At 42.5% G+C, this 16350-nt stretch overlaps 1 protein-coding gene across 12 annotated transcripts in view; it reads left to right on the top strand.

Moving 5' to 3' along the window:
- Nucleotides 1–16350, top strand: part of ATAD3A (ATPase family AAA domain containing 3A) — a 36249-nt gene that overhangs the window by 10959 nt on the left and 8940 nt on the right. For 10 of the 12 annotated variants that reach the window (XR_012677037.1, XR_012677041.1, XR_012677039.1 and 7 more), the window contains 6 exons: nt 871–996; nt 3375–3499; nt 4873–4924; nt 5831–5901; nt 8827–8994; nt 9582–9690. Coding sequence is in view for 7 of the 12 variants with exons in the window: in XM_075172325.1 (XP_075028426.1) it covers nt 871–996; nt 3375–3499; nt 4873–4924; nt 5831–5901; nt 8827–8994; nt 9582–9690 (651 nt within the window). In the remaining 5 variants the exon portion in view is untranslated. The remainder of the gene's footprint in view (nt 1–870; nt 997–3374; nt 3500–4872; nt 4925–5830; nt 5902–8826; nt 8995–9581; nt 9691–16350) is intronic. The other 2 variants (XM_075172327.1, XM_075172326.1) reach the window with 2 other exon arrangements.

Below are 16350 nucleotides of genomic sequence, written 5' to 3'. Positions count from 1 at the left end.
TTTGGAATCTCAATAAGAATGGCTGTTTCCTTACACTCACTTCAAAAGCTTTAATTCCAGTAATTCTGGAGACATAGCACCCTTGGGGCACTGAGACCGTAAATAAGCTCCTGTGTTCAGTGTGACATGCATTAAGCACTCTGTTAACCTTTTTTCCTCTGTGCAAAGCAGTTGGAAGTCTTAGTTCAGTCCTTGCCCTGCTGCGGTTTTTCTCTGTAGTCAGCATGTTAATGTACAGAGTTCCACTTGTCTCATCTAATCTGTTAAGGGTTACTGAACCTAGATCTGCTTGTAAGCCAAAATGCCGAAGAAGCGTATGCATTTGCCCATCTTGTGAACGGTTCTTAACTTGCTGCTTCTGTATATTTGCTTCTGAATTTGATTCCTGGATATCAGGCAAATTTAAGTGCTGCTTGAAACTGCTGAGAGAAAATGTTCCTGCAGGAATAGCTTTCTCCTAGTATCTCTACAAATGCAGTAATAAGTATGAACATAAATGTTTATGATTTATATGAAAGAACTAGTACTGCAAAGAGTTGCTTATGTTTTGACATATCCCTCCCAGGGCATCCAATAGGAAGTGAATGTTTAGGCGTTACCAGTTCTTATAGTAGTTACTGCACTGCTTCCTGCACTGCTGCTTTTTCTTATCAAAGAATTGAAGCCAAGTGGACAGAACTTCAAGTTGAGTAAATCCTGACACAGAAGGGGAAATGACCCTGGTCTGAAGTAATAAGCAGCTAAAGTTAAGGCTTAAAAGCTTGAGACTGCGGGAGTGTTGCCTACTTCTTGCTGGTACTGATCTGTGAAGCTGATAGATGCAGGTCTCTTAGTACTTTCTGTTCCTTAAGTTTAACCCTTTTCTTGCAGCCACAGTTAGAAGCACGTGTGAGAGACATTGCCATAGCAACTAGAAATACAAAAAGGAACAAAAGCCTATACAGGAATATTCTTATGTACGGTCCCCCCGGCACTGGAAAGACGCTCTTTGCCAAGGTAAAACCCTGCCAAGATTCTGACAACCTGCATGTTGCGGGGTGCTCTGAAAACTTGAGGGTCTAAGCACCCTCCCTAGTCTGAAGTCTGTTGCTGTAGTATTGCATAAACATTGTGTTCTTGTGCCTCTGTTGGGAAGGGAGGAAAGGGCATCCAGTCTGCTTCAACTCCAAATTAGTACAGTCACTTGGGTTCTAGTGCTAAGCGTAGGCAGAAGAGCCCTTCCATCTGGAAAAGGCACTTGGCAACTGTGACTTGTGAAATCGCAACACCAGCCTGCTGTCTCATTTCCACCTCTGTTAACTTTATGCACATGTCTAAATAGGGTCTTTCCTGCTGTCGCTTACTAATCCCAGAGCAGAGAACAGATAGCTATGGCTTCACTGTGCATATGCACTACTAGGATGGTTTCTGCATGGATTTGAGTCAGGATTTGATTTTTGACTTGTTCTTCAGTGCTTGTCCACTACATCTGAGGTTTCATATACTTGTTTAACAGTGGCAGATTTGACGTGCTGATGCAAGTTGAATTTTTTTTCTCTATCAGTACATTAAACCTATATCCCAATAGTTTTTTGCTGCCTGCTCTGACAGTATGCCACCTAGTTCGGATTTCTAAAGCCAGTAGAGAAGGACAGGTCTAGGAAATGGCAACAGCAGCATAAGAAAAAGAAGGGAGAAGTGTAAGGGCTGAGAGAAGTGATTGCAGTGGAGGAAGGAGTAGTAGTTTATTAAACAGTCCAGAAGTTATCTCTTAACACCTTTTCCCAATAGCATAGGAACTCCAAGGGGATGTGGTGGTAGCTGTAAATGATTGGAGCGGGTCAGAAGGAAGGTGGATGTAAGGGTGAGGAAAGGGCTGAGCACATCAGACCTGTATGCTCTGGAGAGGAGAGAATACTGCGCTGGGAAGCTGACTGTTTTCTGAGCTGCGAGTTTTGCACTTGGGTGCAAAGTGTCAGTGACAATACAGATTGCTATTATTGCTGTTCCAAAAAGGCAACATGTCATAGTGTGGTGGCCTTCTCTGACTCCTGCAGGGCAAAGACATAATATGGGTCTGTGGTGGTAAGTAGTAATGCTGTATGACAGGATTCTTGAGACAGATGTAAACACGCTTGGATGCAACTGTCAAAGCTTCCAGCTTTGTTGGACTGATACAAACCACTAAACATTAGTAGTAGGAACTGGGTGGTTTTAATGGGCAGAGTAAAGCTTTTTTCCAGCCTCCTGCTGCACAGCAGATAATTGGTTGAATTCAGCTAAGCGTGTTTTGCTGGGGCTGTTGCTGATCTACTTGGGTTGACTTGTTCATTTTAACCTTCAGGTGACTTTCCTTTACTCAGCAGAACTGGATAGCCAGGTCTGGGTCAGCTAACTCAGCCTGCTGTCTGTCACCATGGCAGGGCTCAACTGGTGGCTGCTTTGGGACCTGCTTTCTGAAATGGAGGAGAGAGAGATCTTCCCATTTATTGGCTTCCAATCCTAGTGAAGTCTGTTCTTTCAGATGCAGGCATTTGTGGGCTAATTCACCACTGAGATGTTGCAGATGGAGAGCAGGTTTAAGCTGGGAGCTTAACTGTGATGTTACATAGCTCTTGGTAGACCTGTTCGGGCTGAAGTAGAGGGAAGCTTCACCAAGGCTGTAATTCTGCCCTGCAGTGACATGACTAAGCAAACGTTGGTCAGTGCAAGCCATAGGCTCTTCTGATGTGCTTGGTTAATGTTGGCTACATCCTGTCAAACTTGCTTTATGGATAGGCTTGCAATTTCTGTCCTAGCAAAAAATCATAGAGGATGTTTTTTTTTTACCTGCAGGCTTAAGGGAGATATTTCCAGCATGCCCCAGGAGCTTCATCAAAACACTTCACTTAGTAGCCACCAGACCAATGAGTTGTGGCAGGCTTTAAAACACAAAGGGAAAATTCTGTTATTTTGTCTGAATACTCACTGGGTTCACTGACCATTTAAACAAATAAAATTTTATTTGAGTTGTATTAGTTAAGCATCTAGTAGAGAATAGAATCCTGTTCTGCTGCACAGCGGAAGGAAGTTATAAACTAGACCATGAAGAAAACAGTGGAAGAAATAAACAATACACAAGTTAAAGATGAAGGTCTAAGCACTCTCAGCAGTGCCTTCTAGCATTAAAATTTCGTGGATTGCCATAAGACTAATCTTCCATCTTTCATTCCCATTCAGAGCGATGCTAAAAGCTTCCCCTAAGTGACTAAAGGAGTATTCTGTTCTCTAAGAGCATACTTACCCTCTGCAAATAAGCATGCTGATAGGACTGAACTACTTCTCTTTCCCCCCTCATCTTCCGTTGACTTGCAGTGAAAGAGAGTGCTTAACTCACTGTTTTTGTTTCCTTCCAGAAATTAGCTGTGCACTCAGGCATGGATTATGCCATCATGACAGGTGGCGATGTTGCCCCTATGGGGCGGGAAGGAGTCACTGCCATGCATAAACTCTTCGACTGGGCAAACACCAGTAGGAGAGGGTAAGTAGAGGTTCCTCTGAATCCTGAACTTGGTTTCTTGCTCAAAGAAACTCACTGCAACGATGTCGTTGAGACCCCTAATCTCTGCTTGTTATTGAATGATATGCTTGCACAGTTGAGGTAACACTGACCAGGCATAACATCTCCTAAAGTTTTCCTAGAATGGGTGAATTCTTGCTGAGTTTATTCTCTGTCCTGATAAAAACTTCTCTGCATTTGAACTTCATACACTTCAGATAGCCATGTTATGAAAGTCACGATCAAAGGTTACATGTGTCCATATGCATCAATATTCTAAGCTCCACTAACACTCAAGTGTTTAAGAAGATTTTATTCTGGATATCCAACAATGTTAGCTGTTAGTACTGTGTTGCCTTTATTAGCTGAAAGCCGTTGTGATAGAAGACATTCTCTGCAGAGACTGTAGCTGAGAATATTTTCAGAAAAACTGGAGTTGAGTAAAAGATGTTAATAAGCCCTGAAATCCCTTGAAAGAAAGCTGGTTTTGAAGCTAGGCAAGAAGGTAATACAAACTGTGACAGCTTTATGAGCAACTTGGTTCTGTTATTGATAAACATCTTTATACACTTTGTCTCTTGGGAAGAGCACTGCCCTTGGGTTATAAGTGAATTTATTTTTGTGAATTATTCATTGACTTTATTAATTCACTTCTCCACAGGTAGTAGAACCATTATATTATTGCTAGTGTGGTTTGGAAAGGAAAAACCCAACAAAATAACAAAGCAATTGCAGGGGAGGACTCTGGTTTCAGGTTTTCAGAGTGGTATAAGGAAGAAAAATGGCAGGAAGATGCCATTGTCACCAAGATTTCTTGTATGTTTGTGTACCTGTCTTGTACCCTTGCACACATTTCTCTAAATAGGAGGGAATGCTAAAATAAGCACTCTCACACATACTTGGGGAACCAGGTCTAAATTTCAAAGAACTGCTCCAGCTTGGCAGTAACGTACCAGCACTGCTAGATACAAGCCCATTTCCAAACCATGAAAACTCTCACTATATTTAATAATCTGGAGGAGGTTAAGGTTGTGCGCCCTGGAATTGCCTCTGTTCAGTCTGCTTCTGAACAGCAGGAAACAAAATTCCAGAGGCCTAGAGTCAGATTTATGGCCTAAGGTGTCTAAGCTAATGCCTCTTTCTTAACTGTTGGGATGGGCCAGGTGTATGCAATGGAAGTGTTGCTGTAGCTTAGCTGAGAAATGTTGCCCTAAGAAATGAATTTGCTTGTGTAATCCTTCGGGCTTACAGCTGGTCATAGTTATGGGTGTCTGATAGTGGGACAGGAGAATCCTTGAGCTGTTTGAGCCTCACTTACCTGTCTCCTATTACTGTGTAGTGCTTTCCTTTTACAGCCTCTTGCTATTTGTGGATGAAGCGGATGCATTTCTGCGGAAGAGGGCAACAGTAAGTACTTTCTCTATGCCTGTTATCTGTGTATGCTGCAGTTATTCAGCCAACGGCCTTCTTGTTTAACCTGATTAGCTAGCTTCAACAGGCAAAAGATTAAAACTGGCAGGTGCCTTACTACTCACCTAATTAAGTGATGCAGAGGCAAGAAATTAGTGTCTTGCAGCTGAATGGAATGAGCATCTCAAGACTGACTTGAGAATTCCTCCCTGCAAAAGACGGGTGACATCACCTTTTGGAGGTTTTGCAGGTGACTAGGCAGTAGGAAAAAAAGAGGCATATCTTGAAAACAAGAGAAGATTGTTCACACTGCAGAGCTGGGACCCTGCAGGGTTTGGGTTTTGTCCCAACAGATAATTATCTTAGGAGGTTTTCATAACAGAACTGCTTTTCACTATATTGACAAAGCTACACTAGCATCTTCCCCTGTACAAATGATTTATGTTTTCAAAGTAAGTCACCATATTGTACACTGAATCTGGATCTGCTGCTTGAACCCCAGTGGTCTATTTAAAGAGCTATCCCTAGAAGATTACTTTGAATGTGTAAGTGAATTCTTTGCTGTGGTTTATTTTCCTGTATCTTACTGGACTTCCCAGTTAAAATAGTGTTCAGCAGGGAAAGTCACCTGGGCCAATGGTTAGAGCCTTGTGTTTGAAATCAGGAGAATCACTGAATGACTATGGGTAAATATTTAATCTCTCTGCTGGCAGCTTTAATTCCTAACCTTTTTCCTGGGTATATAAATTGATCCTTTTTTCCAGGTATTACAGTGCTTTGGATTCTAGTGTAATGCAAATGATTGACAATAACAGAACTCACTTTGTCAATAGTGCTGCTTAAAGCTGTGACCTGTCGTAGGTCCCCAAGCAGTTGATCTTCCTTTGGATTTCATCTTTGCAGGAGAAGATCAGTGAAGATCTCAGAGCAACTTTAAATGCATTCCTGCACAGAACAGGGCAGCACAGCAACAAGTAAGAATCCAGTTTCAGCCCTTACATCAGCTGATATTTCCCTGAATTGAGGAAAGTCTGTAAAGAGTCTGTGGTGTGCAAATGAAAGTCGGAAACCTGTGATCTGTGCTACTAAGGACTTGGAAAAAATCTGCATAGAATATCCCCATCTCAGCTTATATACTGAATGTAGCTTGCTCCTCCTTTATCTTTTCCTGGGACCTGGTAATTAGAACTCAGAAGGGCTGTGCACAGGGTAGAGATCAGTGCCTGTAAGAAGGGCGTTTGTTTGGCCCACGTTAGCAGATGTGCAAAAGGGATCTTGAACTGCCTTTCAGGACAACGCTTCACCTGCGTATGGTATGTAGTGGTGAGCAGTTCCCTTTCAGATGTCATCCATACTGTGTGTGGCTTCCTTCCAGCACTGTAGGGAAATTCTTTCCTGAAACGGGTGGTATTTGAACATCTTGATTGTCTTAACGAGTGCATTCTCTTTCTCGATCAGTTACCGTTGTTTAAACGAGGACAGTATTGGGCCCATGAATATCAATATCACAAAAGAGAATGCAGGGTTGATACTGGCTGGATGTTTTATAATCTCTTCAAAAATGCTTCAGCTTGTGGTTGTTTGAGCTGCTGTTCCTCTCCAGTGCTTTGGTGACCTCTTTCCATGCTGTGCATGTGTGTCCGGTGGGGGTGCGTTTGAAACTTCGAGGCAAATGAATTTAAATCTGACCCAGTTCTTTTGCATGAGCTGTCTGCTCAGTATGTCTGTGTGCAACGTTGCACATAAATGTAGGAATCCCAGAGCTATTTCCTTCATGGCTGCTAATAGGTTTGTGAAACACAGATGATTGCAGGGCTGACTTGATGGATGTATGCATGTGTGTGAATTTCATTGCCAATCCATCCGTGCTCGCTTTCTCACATTAATGTTAATTCTCTGCAGAGCGCTGCTTAGTTTAAGAAGAGCCATTTCCTGGCTATCATAATAAAGAGAGATGACTTTTCCTTGACCTTTTTCAGATAATCTTTGATTTTATTTTTTGTGTGTGTGTGTGTGTGTGAACTTTACTTAGTTGTTAAACTTCTTTTACAAAAAAATTGACTCAACAAGAAAAGTTGTCTCTGTCTGTATGTGGGAAGGTGAGTTTCTCAGTTCCCCCTTTTTCTAGGAAGTAGTCCTTTTCAGACTTGCAATGTCTAATTGCTGTGGATCCAGCAAAGTTATCTTTTTGACCAGATTTATAATTGCCCTGCAAGCCAGTGACTGGCAGGGGGTGGTAAGGGGACGGTTCTTTCTCCTGATGTTAAATTGCCCTGGCAGAGCTCTGGGCACGCTTGTTTGGTGCTGGTGAGTGCAATGCCTCCGCTCAAAACAGTTGGGCTGTCATTTTGTCAGATGTTGAATTCAACCCTAATTTAAACTGTAAGCCATTCTAGGAGACTGAACATGTCCTTGTGATTCATACACTGCTTTTTCCTTCTGAACAGCCTCATTGCTGCTTCGGGCAATAAGGAGTTCTGTATCCATGAATGGGAGCTCACTTGAATAAGTCTAATAGCGGATGTAAATCTAGCTGTTTGGTGAGACCCTGAGGAGTACTGTTACTTTACCAGTGAATTGTCACCAACGTAACTAAGTGTTGTGAATTGCTGGCTTAAACTTCCCATAGAACTTTCTGCATCTTCTTGCTGGATAGCTGGATAGCAAGAGATAGCATCTCTTGCTCTTACTCACTTGTATCATTTTCATGATAGAAATGAGCAAGACCTGAATATCAGGTTACGTGTCAATCCTTTATCCAAGTTGTGTTTCTGCAGGGGTTTGGGGGAAGTCCTTGTTAGAAAAGGAACAGTTTCATGCCTGTGTGGCTCTTGGGTTGGTGAAGTTATCTTCAGAAATGACAGCAAAGAACACAGCCCCCTGTAGACTAGGATTTAAATAGACTGCAAGAACACCAATATTCCAATAGCTGTGGTTAAAAGCCCATTTCAAATTGCAATGCACTATTAAGCTGGTAACATCAATTAAAGCATTAAAGTAGAATTGGCATGGGGAAGAAGCAGCAGTACAAAGCAAAAGAAAGGGCTTCTGGCTTCAAAATGCAGCAGGAGAGGGCAGGAGCTGAAAGCTGGCACATCTGTATTATGAAGCAAAACTTGGTAAAACAAACCACCTTTGTTTTATGGTACCCATTGTGAATGCCTCTCTTTCTGCACACATTAGACCTGGTAGCAGGAATCTGTTGTCAGACTTGCTTGAAGGAAACAAGTCAACTTTTACCAGCTGCTGAAGAATGACCTTTCCATACACAGACCCAGCAGTGGTACACTCCCCTTATTCTTAGGCCAGGATGAGTCCGTTCAATGCTCTGCAGCTCGTTAAGGTTTCAGTAATGCTGTTGGCTTTCAGTTTGGCAGCCATTCATACCTTCAGAGCAGGACTAAGACAGCCCCTCATGATTCTAGGGTGCTGTGCAGTTAGCAGCTTGAAGTCAGTTCCCCAAACCGGGATTTAAACTGGAGATACGTATGTGCCAGCGAACATCTCTCCATGTTGTCCAGCCTTGTTCCAAGGTTTCAGACTTAGAGATCTTTGGGAGGTTGTACTCTTGCTGAATGTTTGTGATATTCCTAACTTGGAGGAGGTTGTGGGTAAAGTGATAACTTAAGCTTCTATGGCAAGGACAGACTGGGGAAGGCTGATAGTGGAAGGCTAAGTACCGAGTTAAACGCATTTCAGTTCTAAATAGCTTAAACTGCACTGCATTTTAGTATGTCGCTTGAGATGCTGTTACAAAGCTGTTTCTAAGGAATCTCCAGACATGTCAGGTGATGAAATGTCTTTGATAGTGGCCATGGCAGTTCCCAATGTTCAGACTGGTGCATTGATTTTTATTTTTGTTTTTTTTCAGTCTTTCCTCTCTTGTTTCATACCTCCAGGTTTATGCTTGTTTTAGCAAGCAACCAGCCTGAGCAATTTGATTGGGCTATTAATGACCGAATAGATGAAATGGTGAACTTTGATCTGCCCCAGCTAGAAGAACGGGAGCGGCTTGTGAGAATGTATTTTGATAGGCATGTCTTGAAGCCAGCCACAGAGGGTAAACAGTGAGTATCCCTGCAGAACTCTCCCACCCTATAGGGTTCTCTTTCTTTTATTGTTTTTCTTCACCTCCTTTTCTGTGTATTTTGTCACACTATCTATAAACCCACTTTAAACACGTAGTACAGGTAAGAGTTGGAGAGATGCCTCTTTCTATCCTGTTACGGGATGAGATGCCATCCTAGAATTTCATGCCATGGTTTGTTGTGCCCTTAAAATTTAGGAGACCAGGCACTGGAGGCAATAACGCAAGTAGGAACAGTGTTGGAACTCCTCATATCCAAGCGCTTGTCTTTGCTTGCTTAACAGAGGCAAATCACACCAAGTGACTCTTTTTCTTGTGTGCTGTGCAGTATTGCACTTTTTTGGTCTTAATCCAGGTATGCACGTTTCTTTGTGCCACAAAATCAGGCTTTCTGGGCCCGGGAGAACAACTTCTATACTCAGGCTGGATCTTTCTACAGAGATTGATCCAATCTGATCTTTGATTTCATTGTAAGTGTTGCTCTTTACAAAGCCTAGCTCCTGACTCTCTCACCCTCCTGTTCTGTCATGTGGCTACATGTAAACTAATCCTTGTTCTGCTTTTTAGACGTTTGAAGCTGGCCCAGTTTGACTATGGGAAAAAGTGCTCGGAGATTGCCAGGTTGACAGAGGGCATGTCTGGCCGAGAGATCTCTCAGCTTGCTGTGGCATGGCAGGTAAATAGGGCGTTTGTCACTGGGCTTCTTGGTTCGTTTTCCCCTTCTGGAAGGTTTGAGTGTTTGATGTTGGAGTCTCAGATCTTGTCTCACTTTGGAAGTTTCATTGTGTCCAGACGGTAGTACTAGAATGCTGCTAGCTCTGGGGTGGGTGTCAGAATATCAGCATAATTCCTCATCTCATAAATAGGAACAGTTTTTATAATCACTAATGGGAAATCCCTTACTGAATTTAAGTAAAGCTAGTGAGTCAGGAATGGGTTTGGGCAAATCATGCTGGCCATTACTCATGTTCCAGCTCAAGAAGCTCGGTAGAAGAGATGCCTAATGTTTTACCCACAGGTATGACAGCATTAGGATACTAAAACATTCTTCTGCCCACTTTGTTCTAACACATTTTTAGTGCAACTTGAGTAATTGAAGGCACAAAACTAACTGGAAAATGGAGCTGAAAAGACTAGGTACTTCTACATGCATGGTACCTATATAGAAATAAGAAATGCAATCACTTTGAGTGCAACTGTTCACATGCTCAACAACCTTAAGCACTTTTTTTTAAATCAGGCTTTCATCTTGTTTTGTCACAGCTGCCAGCTTCTTACTGGATTGTGTACTTTTATAAACTATCCTAGTAATACAAATTTAAGGAATATGCTCCAAATTGTATGTCATGTAACTTACTAATGTCAGCTTCCTTTCAGGTACTGTAGAAACAAAGTTGTTTGTTTTTTTTTTTTATTTAGTTTAGCAATTCACAAACACTTTACAAAGTTTGTGCATTTCATTCCTCCTATTGTTTTTCCACCTTCTAAGGTACAGAAAGTATTTATACTTTCTAATCCATTTAACTGCAGTACTCGTGAGCTGAGGTCCAAAGCAGCCATTTGAGTGCTGCTAGTCCTTATTTTATTCTTTGTACGTTAGCACACGGCTACTAATTTTACTATGTGAATTTTGTATCATTGAAACATATTTCAAAATGTCTGCGCTGTCATCTGAAAATGTATATAAAGCTTTATTTTTGTTTCTGTTCTTTAACTGCCTGAAAACATACCAGATTAGTATTGTTACCAGTTCAGTCAAGCAGCTTAGCAAGGTGCTTGACAAGTATTTGAGATTCAGAGAGAGGGGGTGCATATTGATGGTGTTAGGTGGGCTGCCATGGTGTCCAGTTAGCATGTGTTCAGACACCATTCTGGAGAGGTGACAGGTTGAAGGAAAGACCAATCTTGGGCCATTCTGCCCTTCACAGAGCCAGTAGAGCATGGCTTCACTTTTTCCAAGTACAACTATGCTTTTTGTGGGCTTCTGATTTTGAAACCCAGGATAAAGACCTAGGGTGTTTGTCTTAAACTGAGTGATGGTGATGTGGGAAAGAAAGCAGACAGCTAATTGTCATAGAATCTCTTTATTTCTCTTCATTTAGAAGAGAACCCCCTTACCCATGTATGTGAAAGGCTTTGCTGCCAGGCGTTTCCTGTAATAAAAAGTTGTGATAAATGATCCTTTGCTTTTTATCACCCCTTATCTCCTAGCTTGTCATTACTCCCCAGGAATGACCTCAGCTTTTATCATTTATCCTTTAAGTGATCTTGAAGGAAGGGAGAGGTGGGGGTGACTAAATCCTTAGTCTTGTTGCCCTGATCACTTTTTAAAATGTACCTCCTAGCGCCAGAATTATTAACAAGGTTCTATGTAAAATTGCAGCAGGAGGTTATGTTCTTCTCTGCTGTCATAAAACAGTCAAAGGGCTTTAAAAAAAAAGATGCAGGAGAGGGTGGGCAAAAAGATATGAATTGTTTTGATGTATAAGCCGCAAGAAGCTTCATTTCTGTCAAAATCAAAGTTGTTGGTGTTCTGGAACAAGGGACTTCATATCTTATCCCTTGTTGATCAAGAAAGGGAGTGTTAAAATAGCACAGGCTTTTTGCGGCTAGTGGCTAGACACAAGGACCTCTTTCCTCAGGAGATGACTGGGTGGATACAGTCCACCAGCGGGTTTGTGAGGGCGTCCGAAAAGGGGTAAGATTTCTGTATGGAACACTGCCCTGGGAGCTGCCTGCCAGAGCTGTTGATCCTAAGTGCTTTTTCAGTCGTTGGGTCAATGAATTTGGAGCTGTAACTGACGGGAGCTTGACTAGAGCTTTACAGAAGGCTGCGTTTATGCCAGGTTTGGTCCCCTGAGTTCTGACTGTGGCAAGACTTGTTAACACCTGCCTTTGTTTTTGCCTATATAAAGTATTAAGGGTATGGCACTTCAGTAGCTGGGGTTAAAAGCCTCTCTGTAAGCAGGTGTTTTAAGTACTCTTAACCCAAGTTGATCTCTTGAATGGTATTGGTATTTTGGGGCCTGGGTCAGATAGCTTGTTATAGGTAGCTTTGTGGCTGATACAATGCTCTCTCCTATCAGGGAAGGATTAAGGCTGCAGTTTGACAAGCATTTCTGGCAGGGTTAGTCCTGCCTCATATTCCTGCCTTTCTGCTATCTTTTCCGTTGTGCTGGTACACCTCTTTGTATGGCTGTGCTATGAACTGGGTCAGGGAGCTGATCAGAATTAAAAATAGCTTGGCAAGACAAGTTAACTGCATAGCTGCACTGTTGTCCTGGCACATCTGAGGGCGTGGATCAGGGTAGGTAGGGGCTGTATGAACCAGCATAACTGGCTCAAGAAAATGCTTATCAGACTTTCCTCAGCTGGATGCAACAGCTCTAAGGTGGTTTTATACTACAGATAGGACTGTTAACTCTTGAACTGTTGGTCTTTTAAACTCCTGTATAAGTGAACTTTTGGTTCAAGGTGCTGCATGCCAAAGATGGCTGATACGGGAAATAACCTGATGTGAGCAGCACCTTCATGAATGCACGTTTGAATTTTAATCAGTTTGCAAGCTACAATTTTGTCTGCCTTGGATGTGCGGAGCTCTAAGGAAGCTACAAAAGGGCTTAACCTGAGGATTTAGGGAGCCTCTTCTGTGACTTAAGGTGAACGTCTGGACTTCCTACTCAGTTCCCTACTTGCAGTTGCTTTTTTTTTTTCTCCCTCTCTCCACCCAAAGCATTATGTCAAGTTAACAACACAGGCAGGAAAAGTTTGAGATGATGTACAATTTGAGAATGTGAAGGGCAGGAAGTGCCAAGAAAAGGGAAAAACAAGGTATCTCTCTTAACAGTTCTGTTTCTGGTCTTAGTAACACCTTACAGAGCTGGTAAACTGTTGTGAGCCTAGTGCTCTTTAGAAGTCCTCAGAGTGGACTTGAAACAACTGTGTCGAGACATTTAAGCTTCCAACACTTTTCTAGATAGGCTTATCACAACAGCTGCTGAAATGCAATATGCCTAAGGTCTCTGTTTAATAAATAAATTCAATTAACCCATTCTGGGGAAGATTACAGCACAAAGCCCTTGTGAAAACTGCTGGTTGTGAATGCTGGAGCACAGAGCTGGATGGGAGCATTTTGTTTGCCTTTTGTTTTTAGCTATTTTGCATAGTGCCCTGATGTGACTTGGAGCTAATCCTCAAAGTGTAGGCTTAATTGCAACATGCCTATCACTTAATTCACCTCAGCTTTAGATATATATTTTCTTAATTAGTTTATTCCTCCAAGAGTCATTTGCAGTGTTGCTGTCTGTATGCATTATACCTCTCTAGACATGTCTTGGAACAAAACTTCAACCAGTGTCTGGACAACAGAGACAAATGCAGAGGGAGCGGAATGGCAGGCTTAATCTATGGTGAAGTGTTGCTCTGTTCCACAGGGTCTGTCCTATGCCTCAAGCTGACGGAAGCCTTGTTGCTTGAAATTCTAGTCCTAACCTCTGTGTGATGAAACCTAATCAAATCGCCCATAGCACAGGTAGTACAGGGAAAGGCAGTGAGGAATTGGTATTGCTACTCCTGCTTCCGTTCCTGAAACTGCAGAAGTGCTGGAGGAAATGGACAGGGAGCAGAGGAAGGTATTTATCATGGAATTGATGGAGTTTTGAGATGCTAGGATCCTCCTCAGTTCTGCTTAGCTTGCCTAGGGTCATCTCTCATGGCTGGAACTGAACCTCAGAGATGGTTTGGGAAAAAGTGAAGTTCTGAAGCACTAGGAGGAGAAACCATCATAGCTGTCGGCTCTTACAGAGAGTAACCGAGAACGGCAGCGTATGGCCACTCTGCTGTCCCGAAGCCTCACAGTCATTTCCCATGAAGATGTTTTTGGAGTGCTCTGCCAATATTGCTTTTAACAAAAACGTCTCAGTTAAACTAGAAGCCTAGTTTAGCAATAGCTGCAGCTTTCATAGGCTTAATTCCACTGTAAGCTGGGCTTGAAATTGATTGGCTGTCATTTACATGAAGTTCTAGTTCACTGTTGTTTCAGCCTGGCTCAGTTTGTCCTGAATTTCCCAAACAGAGAAAATAAGATGCAGAAAAGCAGAAGTTGTAACCTTTAGCACTGGGAAAAAATATTGCTGTCTGGCACAGCTAATAGTCTGCATGCTAGAAATCCATTTTAATCTCTTCTGCAGAAGACTGAGCATTCCCTTTTGTCCTTGTGCTTTTCCATTCCCCATATCTAATCCTTTATGAATATAGCATGGATTAGATGCATTTACACACTTAAAAATTCCCTTCAGATCTGTTTATAGTAATGCGCAGACTTTCTAGTTCTAGTTAAACCCATTGATATGCTTTAGATAAAATGTCAAAAAAGCAACCTTTCACTATTCTAAGCTGTAATCTCTGGAAAATTGTTTTGGCAACACTTCAAGAGAATTCCCAGGAGTTTTGTGTCCCAGTGTTAATGATAGAGATGAGCTTCCTGTCATTTCCTTGCCTTTTGTGCCACGGACATAAATGCCTTTTTGCTCCCTGAACTTTGTTTATATTTAAGAAAAAAAAAAATCACCTGCCAAGGTTATGTTTCTATAGTGGTCTGAGCTGAAGGACATTATAAGTAAACGGGGGGGTGGGGGTGTGCTTGGTTTTTGGGGTTTTTTTTTGAGCAGGCTGTTTTCATTATACATGTGATTCAAAGGATACAGATTAGTTTGGCCAAGTTAAAATAAATCATGATTCTTGGCTGAAATGAAACATTAGGTCATCTAGGCTGGACTTGTCATCTGTGCTCCATCCATCTACTTCCCTCCCAAATACTTTGTTTTCAGATTATTTCAAAATTGGGTTTGAGTTATAAAACATGAATAGTTGCACTGGAGAAAATGGGTTAAAATTTGTCCATGGAGAAGGCAGAGGTATGAATATAAATGAAGCTCGGTACCATTTTTGTGTGTGTGCAAGCTACTCCCAGAAGGGACAGCTGCTTCTCCCATTTGCTTTCTTGACAGTTAGGGCCTGAGGCTTTCTATAAATAGAAAGTCATTGAGAAAATCAACAGAGCGTGAACTGCACAGCTTTGCAGGAGTTTCCACAGTTGAATTTATGGTCTATGCAGTGTCAGGGAGGAAGGGAAGACATCCGCTCTATTCTGTGGAGGCACATAACGCACATCCCAGGAAAGCACCTACCCCATTTTAAAACACCAAATCCTCCTAGCTGGGGGGCTGCACTGACAAAAGGGTGCTGGCTCCTTTTAGCTTTAAGTCCCCAGTCATGTCCTGAAAAAAAAAAAAAAAACCGAAAAAGAAAAAGGGGGGTGGGTGGGTTATGGGGGTGAATCGCAGAGGACACTTCAGCTGAACAGAACCTTTCCACCATGCCCCTCTTGCAGTGGTGAGAGAAGACAGGTCATGTTGTGACACATGTTGTATAAATATTTGTGGCAGCAGGCAGGTTATGGAGTGCTCTTCTCCTGGTGTTTGTGGGAAGTAGCTGCCTCGTTGTGTTCAGGATGCCCCCTGCTCTCTTGAATACAGAGGACAAGTGCCTTTATGCAAAGTGAATTCTCTATTTGCAGACCTTCTATTTCCCCGCACTCCTTGCCTGCGGCCAGTGTTTACTCCTAACTTCAAGTATGAGCATTAGCCTAACTTGTCACTTCTGCCTTAGGGAAGGATTACAAAGGTTTTGCACAGGGAAGGATCTGTTTTGATGCTGCTTGCAGTAAAAACCAGCGCCTGCCAGCTCCACGGTTACATGCGGTTTGTGCAGTGAGACCTCTTGTGATCTAACCAGTTCCCGAAAAAGGGCTGGACAGTAGGCTAGAGGAGGCTGAAAACCAACCTTTTGCTCATTTCTTGAAATAATTATTCCTCCTGCAGTGAGGTAGCAGTAATCTAATAGGCAGGTGTAATCCACTGTACTGGGCTAGCCAGTACGGTGACGATACCGACCAGTGCAACAGCTTACTCTGGGGTTTGTCATCTCTCCCATCTACATCATCGGACAGTGGGTGCATAAAATGGTCACGCCATAATTTCTTTCTGTGGTGCTTCTGCAGTAAACCTCGTTGCTTGGTATAATTGATGTTTTGCACCGTCAATGATTTATGGAGCCTGTATGTAATACCTTAGAAGCACACTTCAGCCTGTCATGAAAGCCGAAGTTTATATTCCTAACTGGGATCTTCGGGAATGCCCTGCAGACAGAGGATTGGCATGTGACAGTCCATGATGCGACAGCTCTGTGGAAGGAGAGAGGTGGGGACGGGAGTTTGGGGCTATTTGGGGCAGGCAGCATGGATGTGAGAAGCTGGAGGGGGTCCCACCGTGATTAG

The sequence above is a fragment of the Calonectris borealis genome, chromosome 23, assembly GCF_964195595.1.
Source record: "Calonectris borealis chromosome 23, bCalBor7.hap1.2, whole genome shotgun sequence".
Taxonomy (NCBI): Eukaryota; Metazoa; Chordata; class Aves; order Procellariiformes; family Procellariidae; genus Calonectris; species Calonectris borealis.
Note: the sequence above shows the minus strand (reverse complement) of the source record. Positions and strands in the feature narration are given on the sequence as shown.